At 47.4% G+C, this 19,868-nt stretch overlaps 1 protein-coding gene across 7 annotated transcripts in view; it reads right to left on the reverse strand.

Annotated features, from left to right (window-relative positions):
* Nucleotides 1-19,868, reverse strand: part of ZNF618 (zinc finger protein 618) — a 165,652-nt gene that overhangs the window by 82,684 nt on the left and 63,100 nt on the right. For 3 of the 7 annotated variants that reach the window (XM_040532085.1, XM_040532086.1, XM_040532084.1), the window contains exon 2: nucleotides 14,077-14,120. In XM_040532085.1, the coding sequence (XP_040388019.1) occupies nucleotides 14,077-14,120 (44 nt within the window). Of the gene's footprint in view, nucleotides 1-6,716; nucleotides 6,965-14,076; nucleotides 14,121-19,868 lie in introns of those variants that run through there. The other 4 variants (XM_040532082.1, XM_040532080.1, XM_040532083.1 and 1 more) reach the window with 2 other exon arrangements.

Genomic DNA, 19,868 nt, shown 5'->3' on the forward strand with positions numbered 1-19,868 from the left:
TCCTAGTCGCTCTGTCAACTGGACCTGCACAAGCCGAGTAGTTACAGTGTAGCAAAATGCGTCCAGGTACGTGGTGCCCCCATGGACTTGAGTCCAGTGCTCACCCACAGCCCCCCAGGCAGGTCGCTTTGCAGCCACAGAGCCACGCTCTGGCCGAAAGGACTAACGCGACTTCTGGATACACATGCGTGAGAGCAGAAAGATGTAACATGGAGGTGATTTTCTCTTTGCACAAAGCTGCGGCAAAGCCAGCTCCAGTGCGCTGCAGACAGGCTGAGCACCCTTGTTTTTAAAAGGTGATTAGAAAAGCTGGAGAGGGTTCAAAAAGAGGCACTCAAATGGTTCAAGACTGGGAAAAAATGCTTTATGACTTTATGAGACCAAACAACTTCATGCTGCTTCTCATGCCAAAAGGAAGACTGAGAGATGATTTGATTGCAGCGTATTATAATCTTCATGGGGAGAAAATACTGTCTTTCCTTAATTTGGCAGAGAAAAGTAGAGAGAGAGCTCATCACTGGAAGCTGGAACCAGTTGAAATGAGGCATAAAATGTGAGCACTGATGGTGGTCCACTGGAACAACCATTTTCCAAAGGATGTGCTCAGGCAGAACAAAACTCTCAAAGGCTCCAAAAACCCAGGGCATCTGCATCTGGCCAGCCCCAGGTTAGGGGGCTCGGTACACATGTGCCGGCCAGAGGCACACAGGTGCCTGACTTGGTGGCCAGAAGCTGCAGGAAGATGTAAGCGAGTAGACCAGACCGATGGACTCTCTGAAACTTTGCTCCCGACACTCAGTGACTTTCTGGATCCATCTCTGCCAAGAAAGTAACTTCCCAGTTGGGAAGTCTGCTCTTAGCTGGGACCTAAATCTGCAAGTATTAATTAAAAGCAATCCATTCCTCTGACATTGCCCCATATGTTACAATCCTGATCAGATACTCAGTGTAGAGGACACCAGCCCAAAATGTTTTTGCAACTATCTTCTGCATGATTTTGGAGCATGGAAGCTCTGAAAGGAGCCCACAGGTCCTCTCAAAAAAAATAATAATTAAAAAAAAAACAGCGCCACTGGATTGTCAGAATTGAGACCCTCTCTGTCTTCTGACACTTTCTAGGAGCAATGAGAGCAGCAGCTAGCAGATGTACCCAGGTGTCAGGGAAGTGAACCTACAGCCCCCAGTGCTTCCCATCGAGCACCCCGGTATCGCCTGCATGGTGACCCAGCGGTGAGGTCTATGCACAGCCACGTCACGTCCCGCTCACATCCCACATTTAGGGAGAGAAGGGAATAAATGATGAACACCAACTACAAGAGATTTTTTTCAGTATATATATATACTCCCACCCCTGCTGCCACAGCCCCAGGACACACATTCACCTCCAGCACCCCGAGGTGCCGGTGTTTTACTGCACAAGCCAGATCCCATTTCAGAGCACTGAGGGCCCCAGCACCCAGACTACACAAGCCAAAATGCAGAGAATGCCACCCCAAACAAAAGCACGCTGCAGGGAAATGCTGTATTGCGTTTCCCTTGTTGAGCTGCATGAGGCTGGAATTAGTCCCACACCCCCGACAGCAAATTTATCTTCTTCATGACCGTTGCTGTTTTGCTTAAGACGGAAGAGCTGTGTTCTTCTATTACTCTTATTATTTCATATCTCACAGGTATTTTCTAGCTACTAGCTGATGCCAAGCTTTAGCCAAGCTTCAGCTGCAGGCTCACCCCAGCTGAATGTCCACAGGAGCACAATGGTTTTGCAAAATACCTTCACATAAATGTAACTGAAGGGCAACATGGTCCCAGCCCACCTTCCCTCTCCTACGGATGTGCTCTGCAGGGGACAGAGGAGCCAGCAGACTGGGATTACTTCACATGATGCGTGATGAGGGCCCTGAAAACAGCTCCTGAAAACAGCAGGTGAAGGCAACAGCCCCCTCCTATTTCCCCTGGTACTTCTACACCCACAGATGGAGAATATCTTCCTCATTTTTACAGCCTCTGAGGGACTGACAGTAAGACTACACAGAATAACTTGTCTCAAGAACACAAAACAAGATCTTGACTTGGGCGGTGGGGTTGACTTGTACATAGTGGCAATGGGAGTGGTCCCTAAAGGCACAGCGATGCAACGATCACCACTTGCACGGTGACTGTCCAGTGACAGACTCAATCTGCTCGGACACAGCAACCAAAAAGTTCCCCAGGCATGAAGACGGGTCCCTCTTCAGGCCACGAGGAGCAGGGCTGACAGACGGCTGCTGTTGTGGATGGCAATGCCCCGCAGGGACCTTCGCCTTTACCCACCGTGAGCAGACAGCACGTCCACAGTGAGCGAAGCACACCCACACCCACGTGCACCTACGCAGCTTGAAGTCCAAGTTCCTCAGAACAGGTCACGCCCAGAGATCCATGTGGGATCCACCTTGACAGGAAGGAGGCACAAGTTGTGTAGGTGGTCTGGAGATCCACTGAGTTGGCTTAGTCATCAACATGGTCTTCTGAATCCATCTCCCAGCATTTAGCCACCAGCGCAGCAGGAGGCCGTGGGCTGCACTGGAAAAAGAAACAGGGCCATGGTGCTACTTCATCCAACCATCCTACACCCAACAGCGCAGCACTGAAACTACTGGGCTCAGGCCTGAGCTCTCAGACAGCTCTCTCGGTGCCTCCACTGGGGGCTATGCAGCTTTGGAGAGAGATGAGGAAGCACCAACGGTGCTTTCCTGGCAAGCACTGGCACCGTCCGTGGAGGCCCCTTTCTTCTGCTCCCATGTGAAATTCAGCCAGTGCTCCTGTGACTAGAGCAAAACTAGGATCAGTCCAGGCTTCTTGGGTCTGAGGTGATATCACGAAGAACTGAATATAATTGTCTCCAGAGTCCAGGGGAAGGAGGACTGAAGATCCACGTGGGACAGCAGAGTTTGAAACCTCCTGTTGTGGCTGGAAAAAACACTACCAACACCTCACAGCAAACTGGTAGAGAAAAAAGAGAAGACACTGGAAAACTTCAGATAGGATGGAGAGGGGGAGCACTGCAGGTCTGTGAGGAGCCAAAGAGACATGACCCAGTAAAGCATAATTTCTTCATTACCCCTCTGGTCCTAGGATGTTGCATTCCCTGCAAGCCTGCAACACTGCACTTGCTGTGTGCTATGCAGAATTTTGCTTTCCCTCGTTCCAGACAGCTCAGAGGGCCTCCAGGTAGAGATAAGGAGAAAGCAGCAGCAGATCCAGAACATACTTCTCCAGAAAATTCCCTTGAGAACGACAGTAACTGAGAACATGCTGCCTGGCCTTCAGTTAAGTCAAGAATTGGTATTATCACCCGGAAGAAGTACTCCTCACCACAAACCAAAAAGTGACCATGTCTCCAAGCACTGACCATGAGGCAGAGAGCTCATGCTGTGCCAACACTGAGACCAGCTCCATCTTCTGAATTCCTGCAGGGTGCCGCTGGGTAACACACAGGTACCAGCAATGTGGTCAGAGCCTCCACTTGGTGGAGACAGCAGCGCACAAGAACTAAGGGACAACCTCCCGTGAGTCAGATTCCACTCCTGGGTACCTGCACGCATCCCACTCATGGTGGCTCTGAATTGTACAGTGTTCAGGTGTGGCCTTCCACAGATCTGCTGCAATTCCCTCTATTAAGTCCAGCCTGCATTTAACATCCATGGCACGACATCTCCTGGGAAAAGGACATTCTTCAAAGTACTGTTTGCGTACGACAAAAACTCCTCAGATAAATCAGACCAGAGATTAGCAGAGTGCATAATCTGCTAACTTCCTTCCACTGGGTGCTAGCTTAGACCCCCCCCTCCTTCCACAGGGTGAATTTAAATTCTTCTCCATGTCTTTGAGCTCTCCTGGGTAATACCAACTTCCTTTACTACTTATTGTCTTGTCTTTACCAAGCTGTGGAGCTTGGAGATCCAAGAGGCTTTCCCTTGCTGAGGAGAGGAGGCACAAACCTTGGGATCACATGCTGCTCACACCATCACTCAACGCATGCTCAGTTGCTCCTACTGGAGCTCCTTCCTTCCCAGAACACAGGCCCTATGGATTTTAAACATTAAAGAGGCAAACAAACATTGTACTTGTATGTGTCAGTCCTCTGTGTAACTAGGCCACGGAGCCAATTACTGTATTACCAGCTCTACCATCTCACAATGCTCATTTCAACACTGCTGCCTGCTTTGATCATCAGACTTTCATCTTCCAATGACGTTACGGCCACTTTCATGTCAAATACAAGCATGTGAAGGCAGAAGAGATTTAAGGAGGCTTGGTGAAGAGTCATCACGAGGAGCTGGACAGCTACGGGTAGATACGTGTTCCGGGACCCGTTTAGGTACAGCTACAATAGCTCCTGGAGGCCTGAGGCTTTACACAGCCAGATGATGCAACCACAGACTACGGACTGCGCAAGATGTACAGTTTGGGCTATAAAGCCAAGTAGTCTGAGTGATGCCTCAGGGACAGCAACGCAAGGAGCAATGGTAGGAGCTCTTCCAGGTGGGAGGACAGAAAGGAAACGGGCGACTCTTTGCAGCTGTCTCCTCTGCACCGTAACACTCTCGGGATGAGGCCAGCGGCTCCCCTTCCAACCCATCTCCTGCTGAAGAAGAAAAGGAGGGGAAAGAGGTGCAAACCGAAGAGCTGCAATATGGTGTCGTTTTTATCTTTGGAGAGCGTTTCTTCCTGGCTGTGATAAGCGGAACCAGCAATGACTGAAAGCAAATGGGTCCTGTCAGCTGCTGCAGCCAGAAGAAACTTGCATTTGCAGTTTGCTTTTTCTGATCTGGAGTAGCATTCTCATAAATAATGAAAGTGACTAAAAGCTACTTAAAAAACACACACTCCTCCCTTAAGAAAGAATGAGGAAAAACCTCAATTACAAAAGGACATTTCTTCCAGCTAGGAATAATTTGTCATGTAATTCTCTGAAGACAGCAACAGAAACATGCATGCTCTGTGCTCCCTTTTGAGTGATCTGTGATTGTACATGTACTCAGATGGCTTCTAAAGAGGCTATTTTTATAGCGCACATCCTGCTGAGCTTTTTGGGAGGAGCAAAGTGAGATCAGTGGAGACTCAGTTTTCAACGTCAGCTCCTGTGTGTTTTCTCCTCAAAAGGAGAGGAAAAGGAAACAAATGAGGAGGACATAGTCTGAGTCAACACCTACAAACAAAGCTCTTCCTCCCCAGCAGCAAACACAGAAACACAGAGCGTCTTCTTTTTTTTTTTTTTTTTCCCGGACACCACTCAGGCTATAAGAACATAGACACATCACTAATGCCTTGATGATATTGATGATGGTTCTATCTAACTTCCCCTTGGGAAAGCATGTTCTGTCCTCTTTTACACTACTAAAATACACACTTGTACAGTGCTTGGTCTGCTGTTTTGGTCTGCAGGACCAAAGAGGTTCAGAAGAGCAGAGTAATTGGGACCATGAAGTGGACACTTGAAAGGCCATGCTTTGCAGAGCCCACCAAGATAATGTCACCCATATGACACACCACAACTTGCCTTCTCAAAACCAACAGGCAGCTGGCTCATCTCATGCCTTATCAAAAGGCTTCAGCTGTCAGAAAGGAAAGCAGGCACAAAATGTAGGGCTGAAAAAAAATTGGGCTCAACTTACAGACCTCTGCCATGGTTTTCAGGGTCAGAAGGTTCCTGCCAGGACTGGAGCTAAGGGAAGTGGAATGGACAGAATCACAGAATCATCTAGGTTGGAAGAGACCTCCAAGATCACCTACTCCAACCTCTGACCTAACACTAACAAGTCCTCCACTAAACCATATCACCAAGCTCTACATCTAAATGTCTTTTAAAGCCCTCCAGGGATGGTGACTCAACCACTTCCCTGGGCAGCCCATTCCAATGCCTAACAACCCTTTCAGTAAAGAAGTTCTTCCTAATATCCAACCTAAACCTCCCCAAACAGAGCAGCTGGAAACAAACTCTCAGTTTACACGGAGATGATGAAAGCAGGAAGAGAAAAAGAACAATGTAAAATTCAAGTTTGTTTGATAAATGATTTGCGGTGCCCTTCCTACCCCCTCTTCTTAGTTCTCATTTGCTCCCCAGGGCAGCCTCGCTGTGTGGGCACTATGCCTCGCATGGGGAGAAGTGGAGTGGAGTGGGTCAGAAAGCCGGGGAACTGGCTGGTGTCCTCCACCAGGGCCACCTCTTTCACGGACATTACTGGGCAAAAAGGCTTTCAAGTTTAGGGTTAAAAGAGAGAAAAGATGGGGCTATTTTTTCCAGTGACACAGCTGAACATTTTGCTTCTAGTTTCGATGCTTCCTGCTTCAAACGTTCCCTCACAGCGACCAACCTACTCACCCAGCCCAACGTCCTGAGCTCCAGAGCTGTTCCTCTGCCAAAAGCACACCTGCAGTTTGATCTAGTGCCTCTTTTCTATGGAGGCCGCCTTGATTTTGATGTGCAAAGTTCTGGATTAACAAACACATTTCTGGGTCTCTCCTATGAGTCATTATCCTCCAAAACAAGCACCGTATCTCCAGCATGGATAGCTGGCTCTGGTCATTGAGCCATGCTCCACTTGGTTTGCTGGAGAAGAGATCCTCTTACTGGGAATCTCCCCTCCATAGGAGCAAGCAACCTCTTCTGCTGTCTCTTGAATGAAGTAAAGTGAACACACTTCCTTAATATATACTGTACACACATTAAAATATACCTTCCAATTCTTTCCACAAGTGTTTGGGAACCCATCCGCGTTTTGAAGCACAGATACCAGAGCAGGAAGAAGAATGCCAGCAGCACTCTTAGTGGTGGCACCACATGCTGGTGGCACCATGTGCAGGTGTGTGTTGATAACACGAACTCCTGGTCACAGATCAGCACAGGGAGGTCATGGTCACTACCGTTCCCCCAGGAGATTTCAGTTCTTTTCAGAATCACCAAGATGCCACTGCATATTCTCAAAGTGTGGGTACAACCTCTGAAAGCAAACATTACGAGAAGAACCTGTACACTCTCGTTCTCTGAAATTATTTTAGGGAATGGGAACTCCTTCTTCCTCCATCAGTGGAGGAACAAAACATGCTGAAAAACAGAAAAAATGAAAAAAAGATGGGTCAGAGCCCACGCAACATGCTCATGTGAACCTCATGCTTCGAGGACTTCAAGGTCACTGCTAGGTTGGAAGGGTTACTTCAAATCTCTCTGCTTGCTTCATTCACAGTCCTACGGGCTGTATCCTTGGTCAGCCAGAGGGTTTGCTTCACCAGGCTGGTGTACCCATCTTGTGCCAGAGATGACTTTTCGGAATGCAGTAATCACTTACAAACTACCCAAAATAAGCTGAGGCTAACCAGGATGAATGTGCAACTCTCAGGGGCTGTGACACCCATCCTCCAAATTTAGCAATTAGATCTGAGGAGATCACATTAATTGGACATGCAAAGATAATTTCTGAGGTAAGAAATACAGCCCAAAACCCTGTCCTTTCCTGGGACACATCCAAGTTTTCTGCTTTTCCCCCCAAAAACAAGCTAAAATCAGAGTGTGACACCACATCCTTCTGCAGGCAGAAATACAACAGTAACTGCCATTTAGGCAACTCTGGAAAAATGTTGCTCAATAGATACCACGGCTGTCATGGAATTCATAAATTCAGAATACCCTAAGTGCTTTTTAGAAGAGAGATGCATCAAGTAGGATCACTACCTGCCTCTGATGGCAGCCAGCCATCAGAGAGAGGCAACATCAGCCAAAAAAGAGAGGCAAGAACTTTCAAAAACACCAAACTAATGCAACACATAGCATGGTGCGAGATCAGCACCGCGAGGACCCCAGGACCGACTAGCAGCAAAATCTCAAGAAAGCAACAACTGAAGTGATTTCTAGTGTTCTAGCCCAGTTGTTGCACCACCACGTCCTGAGCTTTACGTAGTGACCCTAACCTCGACCCTCACCATAATTTAACTGACTGCAGAACACATATGCGTGTATTTAGCAGGAATCCCCCAATACAAAAAAGAAGAAATTCTTAACAGGAATATAAGTGTTCATCTGCTCAGAGACTTCTCAAGCATGCTGCATCAACAGCTTTGTAGCAGTGAGGGTCTCAAGACATAAAAGAAATAAAATGTTTTTGAAGAAATAATACCATAAATGAAACAACTGCTAAAATCTAAGGAAAACATACAAACAAAGCAGCATACTTATTTTTTCAAACATTCTTGGTCTACTAAAACACACAACCTTTCCTAACAACAAACTGCTTCAGTAAGTGTAAGAGGAATTTAATTGTGTGTTCTTTCCTCAAGGGATGCTCAACAGCTCCAAAGCTCCAAATCCTTCAGAACAGGTAAACTACAGGACCAAACCAGGCTGCCTCTCCTCTAGAAAATAAACATTAAAATACAAACATGAACAATAGTAAAGAGCCACAAAGAATTCCTAAGTTATTAGCAAAACAAATTCCCTTAAGTCCTTATTAGGAGTATCTTGAGGACGGTTTGAAGAGGGAAGTCTAACCAAATTAAAAAAAAAAAAAAAAGGCTTATCCAACAAAAACAAATGCTCAGTGTTTGCCAAAAGCAAAAGAATTCAGTCTGATAAAAACTGTGACATACAAATGATGCAGGTTAAAAACTAAATTTAAGATGATAATAGGATAGCTGCCAGCGTCTTTAAATTTTCAAGCGTGGAAATGTCAACAGAGACAAAGAAATTCAGGGAAAAACAAAGAAAATAGATTAAGGATTTATTTATAACGGTGAAAGAGCTCTATGTTGCTTGACTAAGAAATGACTGAGGGGGTGACAACTCTGCAGACCTCCATAGGTCCACCGACACCACCAGGAGAAGCCCACACCAGACTGCGCCATGGACCCATGGGCGACAGCATGGCACAGCACGGCCGCGAGATGAATGGGATAAAACGAGCAAACGGAAGAGATGGCCAGAAAAGGAGACAGGACCTCGGGACTGGGAGAACTCCTCAGCTGGGGAGTGATACAAATGAGGTGGCAGATGTCCTGTTGCTGGAGATACACACGCATTTAAAGTAAACAAGATAGGAGACTATACGCTCTTATCAGAACAACCCCAAGCTGGCCATGAGAGCAAATGACCTGCGAAAAATTATGTCCTGGTAACTCAGCTTTGCCCAAGACATTATTGCTACTGAGTCTCAGTACTTCACAGCTCCAGAAAGACACATTTCTCCAACTCAAACCTTCAAAGGCTTCCCTGGGTCTGGTGTGGCAAATTGGCATGGATTATGCAGAAAACATGTCGGTCCCACGGGCTCTGCGATGCATCTATGCACTGTTGTCTCTTCTTTTACGTGTACACCTGCAGCACCTTGACCTTGGTTTGTGTTTCAAGGAAACCTGCACAGGTTTCCCACAGTTTTTGTCTTCATCCCAGCACAGAACTTAACACCACTGTCCACTTCTCTTAAATCAGCTAGTGGGGATTTCTGGGGGGTTGCTTTGTTCCTTTTTGGTTGGCTGGTTGGTTTGTTTGCTCCTTTTTGAAGATGGCTGGTAAGAATCCTTCAGAGAGCACCAAGACTTATTAACTACCTTGCCTCATTATTAATACTTTGTCTCTTTCTGATGCAGGATGAGGATATCTAAGCTCTTCATACTCTGGGACTGAAAATCCCACAGGTGGCTTTGTAAAGGAAGGGGAAACAGTTTAAATAGTTTGGCTTCTTAGAAACACTCACACACATCCCTTCGTGGGGTGCAGAACTTTCTTCAGAGGTTCAGAGAACCATGTCCCAGGGATGCCCACCCATGCTTGGCCACACCTGGAGATCCTCCTCCCTGAAAGCCGGGGACATGGCGAGGACTGGTCAGGTGGGAGAGGAGCCTGCAGAAGAGCTGGTGCCATCCCTGGCAGACCTCCCTTTGGGTTAAAAGAGCTGCAAATGAGGATGTGTCTGCAAAGGACAGAATGCACAGAGAGGGAAGGAGGAGAGAAGATACCACCAGTAAGGCAAAGGAGCAAAGTAGGTGTGAGAACATCTTGGCACCTTCTCCTCCAGGTGGAAACATCTTATTGAAATAGTCTTATTTACACATCTTATTGAAATCACATGATTTTTGAAGAGGTAAAACTACAAATTAAAATCTGGTGAAGAGAAACAAAGCAGCATATTTAATTTTTCCAGCTATCTTGGTCTACTAAAACACACAACCTTTCCTGACAACAGTCCTCTTGATAAAGACCAAAACTGCCAGAGCACCTAAACACCACAGCTTGCTCTGATGTGTTAGGGAAAAGCGCACCACATCAGAGCTGGGAGACCTCCAAATCCCAGCCAAAGGAGCCGCTGGAAATGCTCACGTCCCGCACAGCCCTTCTGCTGAAGCTTCACCTCCAAGAGAGCTCCCACCATCTTTGGGACCCTTACGACAGTGCTGGGAAATGCTGCAGTAACTACAAGACCCATCCAGGCTCTCACAGCCAGTTCACAACCCCAGCGGGTCTGGGATTTACCTCTGTTTGGGGAGAGAAGCAGGTTTTTCTGCACAGCTACATCTGTGCTGCAAGCGGGTTCCCCGGCTGGTGACAGCCCTCGTGCAGACGGGGGCTGAGCTTCCAGCTGGCTCCGTTCCCTCCGCAAACAGATGCAGTTCCTATATCAGGGTCTGATTTATTCAGCAGGAGTCTCGCACATTAAGTGTAGTTAAGTCTGAAAACAAATCTAATGACTTTAAAATAAATAGCCAATGGAGGACTTGAAACTAAAAATCTTCCTTCCTTTGACACCCACCACATAAACAGTAATAATTACACAAAACCGTGTCTAACACATGACTACACAAGGCTCTGGTGACCAAGAAAAGCACACGCTGCTTGTCAGACATAATTGCACATTTTGTTTTTCAATTATTTCTTGTCAAGATCCAGAGCCCACCATCTGAATGCTGACATTAATTATTGGTAAGCAGTTCGCCTTCTGATGGTGTCGTGAGGATTCCCAACAGCCACCCCAAGGTCCGCAGCCCTACAAGGCTGGCGTGCAGACAGCGAGTGAATCCAGGTCAGTCTCCCTTGCTCAGGAGGGGCTTCAGGAGAAGGTTCAAGGAACTTTCCACAGACAGCAGCAGGGTAACTGATCCCCAGGAAACATCTCTCATCCAGAAGAGAGACCCACGTCACCCATGGGTCACCCAGGTGACCCGTGTCACCCATAGATGACATCCTCCGTTTGAGCTCCTTCTGAATGCCACTCGAGCGCCCAGCTCTTGGCAATATGCTCCAACAGCCCACCATGCAAGAAAAAAGAATCCTTCTTGTTATCGGCTTTTAATTTCCTACCTTTTAATTTTGTTGACTGCCTCTTTTTTCTTGCAAAAGGGAAAAAAAGAAGTCTCTGATCTACCTTTTCTGGAGCGTTCAATAACATGCACAGCTTTGTCATGTTGTCTCTTAATTGTCATCTTCTCCAAGGCAAACAGCCATCTCTCCTCCCGCTCCCTTAAAAGAAGCGTTTTCCTATGCTCCTAGCAATTCTCCTTGGTTTTTAAAATATCCCATTAACAAGCATACAGTGAGGTACAGGATCCACACACAAGTTAATAAGGCAGGAAACAGAGTACGCTTTCTGCCACCACTAATTCTCAGCTGAAAATGGCTGCACGCTGAACCAATGTTATTTCAAAGGCAGCAGACAGACCCGATCAGAGCTGCAGAGGTGATAAGATCAGTAAAATCCTGTGCCTTCAGAGCTTTTAACATTTACTTGAAACAGAATAAAATCAATGCAATCCAATAAATAAATAAAAACAGGAGCGGCCCAATACTATGGTCACCACATTAATATCAAGCATGCTATAGTAAAAAAAGTAATAATAAAAAAATATTGTAAAAAAGGTAAAGTTGCCCTGGCAACCTTATTTTGCTTATACTTTTTCCTGATATAAACGAATACTTAAAATCTAACATGATAGCTTGCAATTAATGAGACAGTTTCAAGCAGCAACAACCTCAAAAAACATCTACTCTGTATCCCCAGCCATTAGCGGCCTCTGATTTCATCAAATCCAAATTTCAACCTTCAGTCACTGACAGCAGGTTTTTTTAAAACAACTGCTTTTTTTTAAAAAAAAAAAAAAATGTTTCTTTGAACATCTTTTGTTCAGCCAGGCAGATGCTGAAGTGGATTTTGTTTCCACTTTTCTAAAAGAAAAAATGCGATGGCCAGCCTCACGCTCGTTGTCTATGTACGTAAAGAGTGATGCTGCTGGAAGCAGTTCTGCCACCGCTGTGAGTTCGGGTGCCCGCCTGTGGAGTGGCTCTGGCTCACGCCCAGGAGGATGCTCAGGTCCTCAGCCCGAGGGCACCTCCTGCACGCCCGGGAGGGGAGGACATCCACACCAGACTGCCGTGAGACATCTGTGTCCACATGGAGACTGAGCTCATGGACCAGCACTGCAAAACCCTCCAGTGAGAGCTAGAAGATCAGATCAAAAGTCAGGATAAAAACTTTGGGGGAAGCAAGCAATGCCTAGTTCCTTAGCCAATTTTCAGCTTTCCCCCCAGCGCTTTGTTCAGGCTCATTCCCAGCATCCTAAAAGCAAGCACTGCTGGTCCTCACTGATGAGCCTCCCCAAACTGGGAAAACTTACATTTTAAATTTTCTTTTGCATAAGACATCCGATGCTGGTGCTTGCTCCCCCATGCTGAAATCCACCCGCCGAGCCCCAACCACCGGGTACCCAAGAGGTGCCCAAAGCTGGGCACCGCCACAGCACCGCAAAATGGCAGTTTCATTCGGAAACCCTGCAAAGGCGTCTGCTGCAGCACGGAGCACCCAGTGCCGCACAGAGCATTTTGGAGATCTCCTGAGTGCTTTTGAGTCTCAGGAGGAAGTAGAAAGGTGTTCTGGAATACCATTAGCAGAGAGATGGCACCGCTGGGTAGTGCAGACAGGAGGGCATGAAATACAGCTCCACCTCTGCAGGAGGCCGGCAGCGCCTGGGGTCTGCTGCTCGCTGCAAAGGACCACGCTGAGGACGGGGCAGGTGATGCTGATGGAGGTGACGCCAGGACGGGTGCCCAAACCTGCACTTCAATGACTATTTCCACAGCAGCCAAACTGGCTCCTGTTCTCCATCGCCCATCTTCCCCCATCCATGCCAATGTAACCCGCAAACGGATGTAACCCACAAACGTGCCCTGGGTGGGTGGTGGTCCCCTCACCACATGCTGGCACCTCCCTGACTTTCCTACCAACTCTTGTGGATGTTTCCATTCTCTGTTGCAGCCCACTCCCCTTCCCACACCATGTGCTCCCCTCCCCTGTATATCTCAGTGCTGCCTTTTCCAGCCTCACATTTCTCAGCTCCTGCATCTCCATCTATTTTTACCACAAAACTTTTTAAACCTGGGTGATGAGTTTGCCGTGCTGCTGGTGGACAGCTGACAGGCGGAACCGGCTCACAGGACCACACAAACCCAACCAGCACCAAAGCCACGCCGTGCCCCGTCCTCCTGGCACACCAGTGCTGCTCTCCAGAGGAAACCCAATTAAAATTAATTTACGTCTGACCGAGGAAGGAAGCTAGGTGGCCAGCTGCCCCTCGGAGATGGAGAAGCACCATCCATAGTGCACCTCCCACCTCCCAGTGCGCCCAGCAAGGAAAGGTGCCCCACAGCACCGACGGGCAGGAGGTAGTGAGGCCACAGCATGGACAGCCCCAGCCTCAGCACCTCCCTCGCCTTTGTGCCACACTTTCCTCCGGGCCATGGGCCCCCTTCCCCAGACAGCCTGTGCAGCACGGACTGAAGTCTCCATCAGAGCTGCATGCTGCGATGGTCGTTGCACCACGGCATGGGCACAGGGCCCCCCCGCTGCACTCACACACATATCTCCTCGTGGACCCCCAAGGCTAGAATTATCTTTCTTGCATCCATCTCTAGCAAAGTCTAAACATGGGTGTATGGCCTCTGCACTCTAACAACTCCCATCTCATTCTCCTCACCACCCATCTCCGAGACGGGGCAGCGCACCCCAGCAGAACTGCAGCTGCCCACCGTGTCCCACCACCGAAGAGAAAACTGTCACGTACCTGCTGGAAGAGCTCCTCCTCCCAGTGCTGTTGCTCTCGTCGGCCTGTGGGGCAAAACACATTAAAAAAGGCTGTTTAGGTCAAGAAAGGCAAGGCTGTCTTCCAACACTTTCGGTGCATTCTGCACCAAAGCCACCTTGAGTTTCTCCATTCTGAGTCACATGCATCCTCCATGTTTAGTTTTGGCAGGATGTGTCGTGCACTTAAATCCAAGCAGGTGCACCAAGTTTTCCACAGACTGAGGCAGGACTTCAGACGCAGCTCCACCAAGAAGGTGATTTTTTGTTTTTATTCCCATCCCCATGATATCTCCAAAAACAACCAGCTGGCAGCAAGCGGTGGAGATCACTTGTGCAATTACTTTGTTGTGCTCTACCGGAAACCTCCCAAGTTTAAAGCAACAATCCATGCTTTGCAGGAGGAAAATAAGGCCAAAATACGCAATTTGCTGGAAGAAAAATCAAAGCATCCAAGCTCAGATAGCCTAAAATTACACCAAAATCCCACAGTGCCTTGCATTTGCTCTGCCGGGCCGGATCAGGCAGCAGGCATGGGGGCACTGGGTGTCATCCCAAAGCTCCTCATCCCAAGCCAGGACTCCTCCAAGCCCTGCCCTGCCTGGAGGCCGGGCTGCAGGGAAGGAGCCCCTAGGGGAGCTCCCTGCCCAGACACACCTGGCTCGCCCGCGGGCGGCCCAGTCCTGCCCTCCCGGTCGCAGGAAGGGGATGAGCGGGAGCCGCCACCTCCTCCCTGCCTCCTTCCTCCAGCTCTCTGATTAGAGGCTTCCTTGGAAAGACAATATTATTCCAAACCCAGAAATTTTATTTCTGAATTTGTGCAAATACAAGTTAAAAGATATTAGCTGCATTTCACATTTTGTGCAAATGGCAGAAACAGGCAATTCATGTGCAGCAGGATGGGGGCTAGCCAACGATTTCGATAAAATAAACCCTTTTTTAATTTAAATGCTAATGCACTGAATTAAAATTTAATAACTGAGGAAATTGAAAAGCCGAGCAGGAATATTGGAAATAAATCCAAGCAGAAACAGCTGAAATTAAAAATTCTAGAGAGTGGGAGGATAGCAGCTAAGCTGTCTTATATGATTACATTTTTTTTTTTTCAGAACGAAGGGGGGAAGGAAAAAAATCCTATCTTTGGCTGGCTGTAGGGCAGTAAATCGAGAGTGCTGTGATTTATTGCTCAATTTTCCTGAGGGAAAAAGGCTTTCTTTCATGCTGAAATATTTCATAAATTTCAAGCCAGCATAAATTCTTAATTTAAAAGTTATGGAGGTCACATTTAGTGCACTGGTGCAATTCTGAAATCTTAAAGGAATAGCAACCAAAATATTACAATTTGATTTTTTTTTTTTTAATTCTTTGGATGAAATTTTGTTCAAAAGGATTCTCTGAGTTACACAAAGCAGGAAGGCATCCTGGCTTCTAAAGGTTTCAGAAATTCACTGGAAATGAAGAGATAAAAATCTAATTCAATTACAAAAAGGTTTTTTTTTATTATTATTGTTAGCCACTTGAGGAATTTCTGTTAAAAAATTTCCTCCCTCCATTGCCTGGGAAAAGCCAGAAGGGAGGAGCTGACAATGTAATTGCTTCTGTTAGATCTCCAATCTTTTGTGAGCACTGATATGTTCATTTGTTATACAGCTGTTCAGCTACAGAAAGGATGTCAGAGCACCCATAATTCAAAGCAATCAATCAAAAATTAATGATTTGTCATGCTTACACAATGGGAAAAAAAAAAAAAAAAGCTTTATGGGTTCCTGCAACTGGTAGATTGCTCAAACCTTCAGGGCATTTTCTAGAAGATTAGATCTGTGTGTACAAAAAAGAAAAAAAGGAAAGAAAAAAAAAAGATAAAAAGGAGACTTTACATAAAGCCAGGCCAAAAGCCTTGTGGGGTGCTGGGGCATCAGCATTACCCGAACTCCCCTACCCCTACAGATCGGCGACACTTCAGTGCCCACCCCTTTGAAGAGCTTTCCGTACAGCCCAGCCTCGCGGGCAGCCCGTGAGCCACCTCCCGTGCCCCTCGGTAGGAGCAGCCGCCGAACAGGGGCGGAGCAGAAAGGCTCCCGAGCTCCAGGAGCCTCCCGGCGCAGAAGCCCAAGCCGAACTCTGCCCTCCCATCACCGGGCTGCACCGCTCCAGCGGCAACACTGTGTGCTATCCACCCAAAATTAAAAGATTTCGGTTTGGGAAGTAGGGAGGCACGTCAGCAGCTGGCACCAAGCCTCAAATTCAGAAAACTGTTTGAATTCGCAGTGTTTGTCCCCCATGTAAGCAAGGTATCCTTTAGGTACAAATTCCTTCTCGGAGAGCATGGTGCCGGCAGCGTGCTCCAACACGAAGCGTGCCAATAGCCCAGCGCCGTACTTTATGCTTGTACACACGTGCACAACCTCTCGTCTGATTTACCACCCCGCCTAATGCAGACATCGCTCCTTTTCCTACCTGTATCTGGAGTCGAGCAAGTGACGTGCTAGAAACAGGACGGGGCAACCACACGGGAGGCTCAGGACAAACGCACCCGTGTGCAAGGCCCAAGCCCAGGCCCGACCCAGGCCCACCTGCGGCATCACCTCGCGATGTGGGCGACCCACAGGCAGCACCAGAAGAGGCAGCACCAGAAGGCCCCTGGCAGTTTTATTATTTACTTCATTTTTTGTTTACCTTCTACATTTGGTGTGCACTTGCCCTGTGTCATTTTCCCCTTCTGCTTTATTTTTTTTTTTAATGAATTCTAATGACAATTTTTTTGCTTTTCAACTTCTTTTCCTGAGCAATTCATGGGCTCCCTCCTCCTAGGCTGCTGCATGTATCAGTGCAAAGGGTGAGACGTGCAAGAGGAGCACAGAAAGGGAAATGTGATGGTGTGACCACACCACCATTAGGTATTTCTGTTTTAAAAGACAGAAAACAGGAACCACAAAGAGAAGAGAGCTCTCAATCCAGGCAGTTTAACACCAGCCAAGATGCTCTTGGAGGGGAGGAGACCATCTCCCAGCCTGCCCACGTGGGAAAATGCTCAAGATCCCACTGATGGACACCAGTGGCGTGGTTGTTCAGGGGCTGCTGCAAGCCCGCACCTGACTTCCTAGTTTGGATCTGTCAGACCAAAAGAAGGCCATCAGATCCAGGTTGGCTCTCTGAAAGGTTTCTGGATGCTTAAATAAGCCCATCCTCACCAAAGGTGCCACTAGGAGAAACCTTCACACACTGCTCCAGTTTCCAAACTGGCAAATCTGCTGTACCAGCGGTTTATCTCGGTCGCGGCTCCTGAGGGGCAGCTCCGTTTGGTTCAGCGCCAAGCCCGGGGAAGCCCGGCTGGGGCTGCAGCTACAGGATGGTCTGGGCAGAGGTGACTGCTGCCAGGCTGCTGGCCCCAAACTGATCAAATTCACAAATTACCTCCCTATCACAGACCTGAGGACTTGAATTTACGGCTTTGGTGCAGGGCTGGGTGGCAGCACGCCCTGTGAGCAGCTACCTGCAGAAATGGCCATCGTGGCCAGCCCGAGCCACTAGAAAAGCGGCTATTTCTGAGCGTGGCCAGGCAGTGCCCAGCGACCCGCTCCATGGACAGAGACTGAGCAAGCGCTACCTGGACCGGCCTGAGAAACCACCGCAACAGTGCATCGCAACCCCTGGTGGCACCAGCCTGGCCTCCAGCCCATGGCCCTGCCCAAAAGGTGCTTCTCCTCCTCTCCTGCTCAGCTTCGGGCTCACCCTCAGCACAGGGAACATGGGGAGATGCTGCACACGTTCCTAAAAATCTGGCTGAAACAAACTTTTGTTCTTTTATTTTGCAATGAGTTGGATTTAGAATCGAATACTAAGTTTTGATGACTTTAGCAAGCCACACTATTAACCCATATAAAGCAAAAAGTTGCTTTTAACTTCTAGAATATCCCATTTAAGGAGCAGAAACTTCCCAAGAAAGTTAAAGCAGTGAATTGGTGGAAATCGCCATTCAACCACTGGCAACCAGAACATACTGAAATGGCTGAGAGCAGCTTTCAACGAAGTAGTGTCTTCGGGAAGGGGAAAGATAAATCTTCTGCACACCAGTTTACCCAGTTAATTTAATTCAGGGACTTCCTCATTTTTAATTGAAAAAGCAGAAGAGCAGCATTTGCGCCTGCCTGCCGGTCCGTAAGCCGGGAAGGATGGGCTCTGCTCGCCTCCACCAGGACCCGGGGCTTTGCAACAGAGGCAAGGCTCCTGCTGCATAATTAGTAGCACAGCTTCTTGCATAAAATAATTTACAATTCAAAATATGATTCCAAAGGTGCTTTTGTACTTATCTGGTACGTTTAAGGTAGTTAAACAAAACTAATACAAATAAATATCCATTAAATTAAAATGCACAAAACCAGAATGTGGTTTCTGGCCATATGTTCCTCAATTCAAGTGGTAAGCAAAAAGTAAATCATGAGATAAATAAAAAATTTATCAGTCAACATCTCCTAACAGGATAAAGTGTCAAAAATTAGGAGTCCAAGCAGATGTACAACTGACCCCAGAAATGCATGTTTAGAGAAAGGGCTACACTTTTTTGGGAAAAGAAAACACAACATTTTAACAGTTACTGAGAAGCATTAACAACTAAAAAGCGTTAAAATGTTAAATGAGATTTCAGACTTAGGCATGGGCTTTCTGCTTGATCATTGAAGTTACCACCACAAACCCTGGGGCCAGCATGGACAGGACGGGGAGCCCCGGACCCACACAGGCTGGTAGCAGCTCAAAATCCACCAGAATTGAACCCAAATTGCTGCCTGACGCACCTCCACCACACTGCATTCAACCCGTGTTAATTAATGCTTATGTGAATTAATTGTTCTCACCCATACTACCAATTCTGTGTTTTTATGGTAACTTGTGAGGTCCTTTCACAACCTCTCCCAAAGCAGAGTAAGGCGGGTTAACTCACTGGATTGTTTGTGGAAGGGTGGAATTGTTTGTTTTACCTGGGGTGGGGGAAAGGAAAAAGAAAAAAAAAAAAAAGGAAAAAAAAAAAGCAACCTGAATGCATTCCCAAAGACAGCTGAATCATTTTCGGCAAAACACAAAACACACGTACAGGTCAGGAGGGAGCCAGAAACAGACATCCAGCATGGAAAATTTCACCCCAAATAATTAAAATTTGGCAACATGATAAGCAACTGAAAACAGACCTTACAAAGGAATGTGCCATAAAAATAACTGCCGGCCTACCTACCTGCACTGTCTATTATTATTAACTTCAGAGCAACAGAAAATGCAGGAAGTGCTTTTTTTTTTTTTTTTTTTTTAAACAAAGGGTAAGACACTGGCAGTTTCCTATTTAATTTTCATTAAAGAACCAAAAAAAATCCAAAAGAGAGAGAGAGAGAGAGAAAGAAGAACCCCCTACCGGACCAAAACATCTGCAGAACACCAGGACCCATCCATACACCCGTGCCCTTTGCTTCCCACCGTCAACATGGGGATGCTAAGGAAAAGCTCAAGTGCTGAATTTTGCACCGCAGCCCTCTGCATCTCCCCCACTTGGTTCTCTCCCTCCCCCCCGGTCCCAGCTCAGCGATGCCCCCCACGTTTAACAAAAGGCAGGGAGCGATGCTGAGCGGCTGGGTGAGCTGAGCACCTGTGCCCACGCACTTCCTGGAGTCAAAGTATCCCCTACACCAGGCAAAATGATCTCTGATGCTTTGGAAAGCTTTGGCTTATCCCATCCTTACCCTTCGCCTTAGCACAGCTACACGGGCTGCACCAGCCTCTGAAAGGGAT

The sequence above is a fragment of the Cygnus olor genome, chromosome 19 (genome assembly GCF_009769625.2).
Source record: "Cygnus olor isolate bCygOlo1 chromosome 19, bCygOlo1.pri.v2, whole genome shotgun sequence".
In the NCBI taxonomy this organism is placed as follows: domain Eukaryota; kingdom Metazoa; phylum Chordata; class Aves; order Anseriformes; family Anatidae; genus Cygnus; species Cygnus olor.